Raw genomic sequence first — 10,100 nt, forward strand, 5'->3', positions numbered from 1 at the left:
TTTTTATTATTGGTATTGAGGTAATGAATTTACATCACCTGTTTGAGATGTAGAGAAATTGGAAGGATTAAAATAGTCAGATTAAAAATATGAAAGTTTATAAACCATAATCAGTACATATTGAATCTTCTAATAGAAATTGAAATGCTAGATTGCAAGTTGGTCGACACACAAATTGCTCTACAAAATTCTCTATCTATAGTTTTGATATTTTATTAATGTAATACTTCATTAAAATTCTACATATAAAATTTTTAAAAAAATATATAATAATTAAAAAAGATGAAATAAAATAATAAAGTTGTGGTGTGATTCAGATTTTGATTTGTATGGAATATGGATGGTTGGAGTTGTGGTATACCACAAAATTTAAGAAAAATGATAATGTAAAAAAATTATACTACTATGATTTGGAATAATATTTATGGTTCGGTTTACTTTTGATTGATATCATTTTTCCAATATGGTAGAGGGAATCAACAACTAATATTTTTGGCGTGTTTTACTTTTGATTGTTTTTTCATTCTTCCAATATAGTATGTCATCTCCTACTTGTTTACTTTGCAAATGAGTTTATAAGTGAAAAGGTGTGCATAATATAAAGGAAAGAGATATAAATCAAAGCTCTAAAATGTAGATGTTGGAATAAGTCACTACGTATAACCAAAATTTATTTGGACGATGCACAACATATTTAAGCATTCATTAATCAACTGAGATGTACATTAGCAAGTAAAAAATTATCCCAAAAGAGAAAATTGTCTATACTCTGACGAGCTCAAGTTATGTAAAAGCATTTGAATCACAGCCATAGACATCAATTTCAAACATTATGTACATATAAATCGGGTAGCTCAGGATATACCAATTTTCAATTGTGAATTGCCTTCAAAACCATAATACCAAACCATCAGCACTTTATTCAAAAGGTTCGCCATTATTTATTTGCAATTTGAGATTAGCTAGTTTAATAGTAGTTCTTACTAGTGAGATTATAAAGTACTTCCCTCTCAGATTTCACCATCCCAGAGCTCTTGTAAGTTTTTGTAGTAACCCAACGTCTCATGCACAAAAGTATTCCCAGGGACTAATTTCACCTGCAAGAGAAATCACACAAGTCATCATCACTAGTTTCATATTTCGTTTAAACGCAGGTCTTGTTTTCTAGCTACAAAACCTCTTGGTAGTCAAGCAACATACTATCATATCAATGTATCTCAAATTTCACAATGCACCTCCAACCTAATTTTGCAATATAGAATGTGTTTTCATAGTACTATGTTATGGCGACTTTACCTGCTCAATTTCGGAGAACTTGTCACACAAATCTTGAGGAATGGTCCAATCAAACACATCAAAGTTTTCTTTAATCCTCTTCTCATTAGTGCTCTTTGGAAGCACACTATGGCCCATCTGCAAACCCCAGCGCAAAGCAACTTGTGCCGGAGTCTTCCCCAATTTCTCACCAATCAAATTCAATACTTGATCATCAAGCATTTTACCAAGAGGTCTATATCCCTATAAACCAACATACATAAATCAAATGTTTCAAAACAGAGTATATCAAGAGGTGATGAAATCTATCATGCCACAGAAACAATACTAACCGATAGATGAACCCCTTTGGACTGACAGAAGCTATGCAGCTGCAGCTGTTGCCAGCCGGGGTGGCATTCCACCTGGTTGACGGATGGAGGAATACGCGCTATGTCTAGCAAGTCGCTGAGCTTCTTGGATGAGAAATTGCTCACACCAATTGCCCGAGCCTTGCCAGCATCACAGAGTGACTCCATTGCTGCCCACGTGCTTGGTATGTCGACTTTAGTGAGATTCTCGGGATCAGAAGTTACTGAACCTTTCTTCATGCTAACAGGCCAGTGCATCTTCATATGCACCCAACCACAAACAAAATTAGCACAATAACTACTAAAATTGGAAGCTAATAACATTAGCACTAACAATAGCATTAACATTAACCGAAGCTCACCAGATAAAGATCAACATAGTCAAGCTGCAAATCACTCAATGTTCTGTTTAAGGCCAAAGGTACATCTTCTGGAGCATGATCAGAACACCTGAAAATTTGAGATTAAGAAGGGTGATTCTTATTATCAATATACAATTATTGGAGCAATTTGCAGTTATAGCAAACCAGAGCTTGGAAGTAATCCACAAATCTTCGCGCTTCACCACTCCTTCTTCAAACAGCTTCTTAAGAGTTTTACCAATCTGCAACAAGAAATATAATCTATTTGTGTTATATATTTACACAATTTGCTTCTACAACAAGAAAATACTATCTAATAATATAGTTTAACCTCTTTCTCGTTGCCATATAATTGAGCGCAATCAATATGCCGATACCCAACCTGCATTTTCAGAAGTATACCCCACTATTAGTTTCATAAAACGAAATTGAACAAATTATGAATTGATTTTTAGGATCTGAACAGAGAGCTTTGCCTATAGTAGTATGCTGCTAAACAGATAGATCAATTGTTCAATCTACTCTCAATATTTTTCAACAATTCTTACTAAATCGAGCAAGATTTTTATACTAAACGAACACCAAAACCAAATTAGAACAAATTTCGATATTGTATGGGAAGAAAAAGTGGTTCTAGCAGAGTTTAGATTCTACTAATATAGAAGAGTTGGCGTTACGAGAGAGAACATAAAATAATAAGAATGAACAGAAACCTTAATTGCAGTGGTGATGGCGTCGCCTACGACTCCATCATCAGCCCTCCATGTGCCGAGTCCAACCGACGGGATTTTTGCGCCATTGTTCAGCTCGAAATGTCGATTCGATTTCGCCATTTTTTACTCACGAGATTAGTGCCTGTTTTATGAGAAAACAATTGGTTATAGAAAATGATTTATTGGAAATTTATAGTATTCCGTTAAATACTCGTTGGAGTAGTACGCCATTAGTAAAATCGCGATAAAATGTGGACAGAATTTATTGTGGTGATCCCACCATGTTAGAGATGAAGCTCAAGTAGGTGAACATAAGTTGCGTGGAAAGCAATAATCAGACCATCTTTAACCATACATAAAAAATGAGTTTTGGTGCCGTACACCAAACTCAAACCTATTTTTGATGTTTTTTTTCAAACAACACCATATTTAGTGTTACCGCAAAAGTTAAGTTTTGTGAGACAAAATCCTAAAAATGGTGTAAATCTTAAATTTGGTGTAAATGGTTGGAGTAAAATTACTTTTTGATGTGATATATACTCAAAAATTGGTTTTAGTTTGGTGTAAATGATTGAAGATGGTCTGAGCTAGCATATGCTGAAGTAGGACCACTTAGTGCACGAAAGAATAAAGCTGTGAAACACATTGAAAATGAGCTTGATGAATGTATTGTTAAGTAACCATCTTGCGTTGGACCACTAGAGGACGTGGAAGGACGTGGTGGTGCTTGGTGCAGTGAAGAAGAACTGATTGTGTTTCAGTCATGATTAGCATGAGATTAGTGAAAGGTTCTAGATTGTTCCAAGAGATATAAGTATCAACAGTGGTGGAGCTAGAAATTTTCTGATGGGGGATCCAAACTAGCATTAAAATTTGTTGATTTGTGTTCAATGCTAACGACACGGAAACAGCTCGGGCGCGAGTAATATAAAAAGCTAAACGTGTGAAATGGACGATGAAAAAATTAATTAGTAAATATATTTTTTAGAGTATAGCACCGATTTATTAGATCAAAGTTATTTTCTATTCTTAAATCATATAAAACATTTTAAATGATGCAATTTAAAAATGATTTATATAAAATTCCTGGTGAAAAAAATCAATAAAATTTTTTAATGAAAAAAAATCCATCAAATATAAATGAATATGAAAAAATAAAAAAAATTACTAATTTGATAAGAAAAAAGAAAGCAAAATGAACTACTCCCTCCGTCCCAGAGAAGATGTCACACTTGAGAAATGGCACAAGATTTTAGGAGATGTTATTTTGTGTGTTAAGTGGTGAGGGAAAATATAATTTTATAATTGATATGAGAAGGAACTTTTTCTAAAAGAGAAAATGTGACATCTTTTGTAGGACAAACTAAAAAAGAAAGTGTGACATCTTTTATGGGACGGAGTACTATTCTACTATAAGCATACTTTAAAATCAGTCTTACTAATAATATAACTCTATGAATCCAAAATAGAGGAACATATCACTAAAAAGTAGAATGCAATAAAATATGAATCCAAAATAGATGAATAGAATACTAAAAAGTAGAATGTAATAAAATATGAATCCAAAATAGAGGAATAGATCACGAAAAAGAAGAATGCAATAAAATATAAATCTAAAATGGAGGAATAGATCACTAAAAAGAAGAATGCTCCAAGGAAAATTCAAACACGGTACCCATCAAATAAAAGGCCAGCACACTGACCAACTGCACTACCACGTAATATACTAAATAGACATTGCATATATATAATATATATAGGTATTATCCAAATGGCTGAGGGGTCCAAGAGCCCCTCAAGCCCCACCGTGGCTCTGCCCTTGTAAGTATGTAACTTTGACCCTTGTAAGTATGTAACTTTGATTCTTGAATGTCTGATGCAATGAAACAATATTAAGTTATTTTCAGTATTGGATACAAAACTCCTTTCTTCTTCACACTGTGATTTCTGTTTTTTCCTTTCATTGTGTCAGAGCAGGATCTTTTTGATCCTGTCTATAGGGACCTATTTTTGTTTTCTAGCTTAAATTTGAAATGGCGGAATCAAACGATTCGAACTCCAACTCAATTCCTTTTACCGCTTTGCCCATTTTTTCACAAATTCCACCAATATCGGTAAAGCTGACGGATGGAAATTTCCTTTTGTGGCAACAACAGGTAGAGGTAGCTGTATGGGGCTATGGCCTAGAGGGTTTTCTTACTGGAGATGCAGTCTCACCACCTCAAACGTTGCAAGATCCAGTTCAAGGAGCTATGGTGCCGAATCCAGCTTTCATCGCTTGGCAAAGGCAAGATCGAAGGGTAGTTGGGTGGCTGTTGTCCTCGCTCTCAGAGGGAGCGCTTGTGCTCGTGGTGGGACTGAGATCGGTGAAGGATATATGGAGACCATTGGAGACTAACTTCGCAAGTAGATTGACGACGAAAGTGATGCAATATCGCCAACAGATGCAAAATAAAAAAAAATGACTCTCTTCCTATGAGCGAGTTTCTGACTAAAATGAGAACCTACTTTGATCTTCTTGGTTCGGTGGGGTGCAGAGTGTCGGATGGTGAACAAATCCTTCACATCTTGGGCGGTCTTGGACAAGACTATGATCCAGCCGTCTGTTCAATCACATCCAGATCTGAGCCTTGGACTGTGTGGCAGATGTGCTTTTCTTCTCAGTTTTGAGTCAAGAATGGAAACCACTAGGAGTCATGCTACCAGAGAGGAGGGTTCTCAACCCTCACTTAATCTGCTGCAACAATTGGGCCAGAAAAAGGAAGGTGCTTGTCACGACCGCATTTTCTAGGGATAGAAAACACAGTGAATCGCGACTAGGGGTGGGTTAAAGAAGCGGGGAAGAAAGGGGGAAACAACAAAACTCGACCATAGCTCAACATAAATGGAATAGCTCGAATAAAATCAGAGTATCAATTCAACAATCAACAACTCGAAACGAATATTATCTCAACAATACTTGGAATAAAAGAAACAACATTCAGCGGAAGCAATTCAAGAGTAGAATAATGCTATGTATGAAGACACAACATATTCTGAACATTTGATAAATATTCTTCAGTTTTATGCTCAACACCCATCGCGCTCATCACAGCTCAACCTGCACATTTTTTTAAAACAAATGCAGGGCTGAGTACTTGATGCACTCAGTGGACTCATGCCGAAAACATTTTTATAAAAATTGTTTATCATGCCATTAACGAGTGGCCTCGGGGTTTTAACTTTGAAAGGGCCCGAGTCACTAAAACATTTTACCAACATCATCATCACCATCAACCTCAACGTCATCAACATCACCATACCATATCTGAACTACATGACAAGGAATGTGGCCACATTCCAAGTCACTAGACCGGCCAACTCAAAGAGATAGCGCACGATCTACTGGGTGTACACCAGCCTGAGTAGGGACTCACTCCCTAGTCAGACCCGAATTCGATTAACCATACATGGCAAAAGCCACTTCAGATAGGTCCCACATCAACACAAAAATATGGCATGACAAACATATTTTGCACCATGTAAAAAAAAATAAACATACTTAGGACATAGTCCTTATTTAAAAGAAAGCCTACCTCGTTCGCTTAAATCCTCAACTCGTCTTTCCATTCTGTTCTCAAATAGCATGCAAAATCATCCCTTTTTTGAAAGAACATAACATGCAATATTAGACTTTAAGAAAATAATTCAATTCAAACTATGCATGTATTCTATATAATATTAAATCTTACCCTTCGATCCCTCCTCGAAAATTCTAAAATTTTCTATGACTTTAGCACAACGTATTCATCCTTCTATTGCCTCCATCCGAACTCTCGTCAATCTTGTATTCAAGTTTCAGTCCAACTCAAATAAACGAGCTGCTCACTCCTAATTAAATCATTAGCTCAGCCTCTTTAAACATAACTCCGGCCCAACTACTATTTATCCAGAATCCAAACTTATGATCTAATTAATATATATATATATATATATATATATATATATATATATATATATATATATATATATATATATATATATATATATATTAAATAGAACAAGGGGCCACACTTACATATCTTTTCTCATTACGAGAATTCCAGAAATGGGATTTGAAAATTGTCCAATTCTTGCTTCTATCATCCATTTACGTCTGCCTTCTCTCTCGCCATTCCTTCCCTCTTTCGTTTCTTCTTTTTTTTTTTGGTTCGGTCAAATCCCTAATCGCAGAAGTCACCGCCTCCTCTCTCAGCGACTCATCTCCGTCCACTGCCTACTTCCGTCAAAATCATCGGCGATGAGCTCGACAAGCTCAGCTTCCCCTCCGCCTATCTTCTTTCTCTCTCTATATCCGCACCAGCTTCCACCGTTGCCGTCGGCATTGCTTCAGCCGCCGTCATCTTCTTTGGAGTACGGCGCTAACCATTCATCTCCGTCATCTCTCTTCTATCTTCAAACTGAAATCTCTAAACCGCCGGCTCCTCTCTCTCTCTCCTACATTCCCGACGAACAAGCTCGTTGCCGTCGTTCACACGGCGCTGAAGTCTCCGTCGTCATCGGTGTGAAGCTCCAGCACCACCCTCGCCATTTTCCTCTACAATTAGCTGGCGTGCGAGCCATCGCCGCGCTGTCGTTTGGAGTCCGGTCCGGTCTCACATCAAATTCCCGAATCTCTCCACCAGATTCCGTCTCCAATTCAAGAATAACATTCACCCCCTCTCTCGCTACTCCCCTGCACCAGCGGCCGCCGCCCTAGTCGCCCGGTCTGCCGAGACTGCACCATTGTAGTCCGCGATCACAAGCCGTCGCCGTTCACGATCCAGCTCTGCCATCGCCTTGAGTCACCGCTGTTGACTCGGAGGTTCGCCGCTACGTCAAAGTCAGCCGCGGCATCTAGTCGGGTCTCCGCGATTGGCTAAAGCTAGGACCTTTCTTCTCTAATCTCTGATGCTACACTTGATGAACTCGTATCTGCACTCTTCCCTCTCCAACTCTCTATTTTCTATGAAGTTAATTCCAAATCCTCCAACGTGGAGTTGTGGGCAGATTAATGTAAATTTTGGAGTTGTATTCTGTTGGCATTTGGCTTATTTGTTCCGATTTCCAAGCGATACAGGTCATGGCTAAAATCTAATAACTGATTGTTGAGGGGAGGGTTCGACGATTTCTCATATGATTGGGCTTCTCCAAGAATGGGTCTTTCAACACAAGAAAAAGAAATGGTTCAGGCCCAAGTATATTTAAATACCTTTGTTTTGTAAAAGGAGATATATTAATCTATTTGTAAAATTTACACTGACTTAGTACACCAACTACTAAAAATCAGAATTTCTTTTCCTCATTAGTAAAACACTTCTCGTTCATAGAGTGCATTTGTATTTTTCGTTTTGTCGCAAAAACATCTTTCAAATGTAAAAAGAACTTGGGCTCTCAGCTAACTTTCGGCTATATATAATCGACGTTCCTTCGAAAAGGTTGAAAAAAATTTGGGGTGTTACAGTGCTCCCTACAACAAGTTTGAACCAATGGTGGAAGAGGTGGATCCAGAAGCCAAAGAGGGGGAAGAGGCGGAGGCAGAGGTTTCGATAAAGGAGGAAACAAGATCATATGTCAACTCTGTGAAAAGCCGGGACATTCGGCAGCCAAGTGTTGGCACAGGTTCGAGCAGAATTTCACTCCACCGCAAGCTCAGATAAGGCCAAATCAGCAGTCTCAACAACAGTCTTACTTCAATCCCTCGGCTCACCTGGTGCAGTCTGGAGCAAGATTTCCTTATGCTCTTTCTCTTGGGAACCCCTCCGAGTACATATGTATTCATAAGTGTTTAAAAAAACTTATAAGAATGAACAACAAACCAGTAGTTCATAAAATTTGAATAACTTCTTTCTAAACAGCATAAACAGTAGAATCGCTCCTACTATCATTTTCATCTCCACAAACTAAAATCTTCAAACTTTCACGACTCGTGACTCTAGATATAGCGTTATACAGTTGTCTACGACTGAAGACTGATTTTTCAAAAATATTTACACGTTATGTCAATTTTAATTCGCTAAGTTCTTTTTATCATCGATACACTTTTATATTTTTAATTAAAAAATTCACAATAGTTCGAAATATGAAATATTATTATCATCGATATAATTTTATATCCTTAATTATTACCCCCTCCATTTCATTGTAGTTGAGAAATTTATTTCCGGTACAAAGAGTAAGAAAAAGATGTGTAATGCATTAAATAAAAACATACTAGTAAAGTATAAGAGAGTAAAAAGTAGAGAAAAAAGTAACGCCATGTTTGGTTAACGGGAAAGTAAAGTTGGCAAGGAAAATGAATCCTAGGAAACTGAATCCCGGGAATATGATTCCTAATAACTGTACTTTTATGTGTTTGATATTTTAAATTTTAGAGTGAACTACATAAATGATACCTGAACTTTCACTTTCGCACATAAATGGTACCTGGTCTTTATTTTATACTCCCTCCGTCTACGGAAAAAATAGTGATATTCCATTTTTATCCCCCGTTTTAGAAAAATGATAATAAATAGTTAAAGTGGATAGGAAGAAAAGTAAGAGAGAGAATAATATAGAGAAGTCTCTTGATTATTCTCTCTCTTACTTTTCTTTCTATCCACTTTAACTATTTATTATCATTTTTCTAAAACGAGGGATAAAAAATGGAATATCCCTATTTTTCGTGGACGGAGGGAGTATCATTTTTGGTATCTATAAATCACATTTTTGGTATCTGCCCCAAAATTCCTCTAAACAAATAGTTTTCCATTTGTGTCATAGAGGATATTTTGGAAATTCACAAAACTAGTAACAAAAATGATATTATAATATCTTCTCTCATTCTCCTCACTCTTTATACTATTATTATTAATCAATATTAATATTATTATTTTGATGTTATAAATTAATAATTAATTTATTTTTTAATATCATTCAATATACTTAATTAAAATTATAGTTATGATTATATTTAATTATTTTAATAATATTGTTGTTGTAATACTAAAAACTAGTAGTAATTAATAAATAATTATAGTATAATTATTTAAATTATGAATCATATAATATTATATAATAATTATTATTTTATATTAAATTAATAACTAATTAATATAATCATAATAAAAATTTAAAATTGTGAATTGTATTCAAAATTATAGATTTATGATACTATTATTCTATCTCGATGGATGTAATGTTTTGAACATTACTTACTAATTGTCATTATTTACAATAGAATTTGACTTTTTAATAATTAATTTCACATTATTTAATTATATAATAATTAAAGTGTGGTTGAATTAGTACTTTAATCTATTTCTTTTAAGAATTATTTTATTTATGAAACTGTTTAATTTTATTAATACTCTATTCATTTGATTTTTGATAATCTCATATTA

At 35.5% G+C, this 10,100-nt stretch overlaps 1 protein-coding gene across 1 annotated transcript; it reads right to left on the reverse strand.

Annotated features, from left to right (window-relative positions):
• Window positions 1-725: 725 nt before the first annotated feature.
• LOC125212961 (NADPH-dependent aldo-keto reductase, chloroplastic-like) lies at window positions 726-2,971 on the reverse strand. Its single transcript, XM_048113279.2, has 7 exons — window positions 2,701-2,971; window positions 2,319-2,369; window positions 2,153-2,229; window positions 1,988-2,075; window positions 1,608-1,883; window positions 1,297-1,518; window positions 726-1,097 (listed from the first exon to the last, which is right to left on the reverse strand). The coding sequence occupies exons 1-7, from the start codon at window positions 2,818-2,820 to the stop codon at window positions 1,011-1,013; spliced, it is 921 nt and encodes a 306-aa protein (XP_047969236.1). The 5' UTR covers window positions 2,821-2,971; the 3' UTR covers window positions 726-1,010.
• Window positions 2,972-10,100: the final 7,129 nt, after the last annotated feature.

This window comes from Salvia hispanica, chromosome 2, assembly GCF_029641045.1.
Source record: "Salvia hispanica isolate PSC_SH4W2 chromosome 2, Shi_PSC_v1, whole genome shotgun sequence".
NCBI classification, from domain to species: domain Eukaryota; kingdom Viridiplantae; phylum Streptophyta; class Magnoliopsida; order Lamiales; family Lamiaceae; genus Salvia; species Salvia hispanica.

Coding starts and splice junctions, on each gene's coding strand:
- LOC125212961 (XM_048113279.2), bottom strand. CDS start 2,820: ATGGCGAAATCGAATCGACATTTCGAGCTGAACAATGGCGCAAAAATC. Junction 2,230..2,318: donor TATATGGCAACGAGAAAGAG/GTTAAACTATAT, acceptor TTCTTGTTGCAG/ATTGGTAAAACTCTTAAGAA. Junction 1,098..1,296: donor AGTTCTCCGAAATTGAGCAG/GTAAAGTCGCCA, acceptor TTTCTCTTGCAG/GTGAAATTAGTCCCTGGGAA.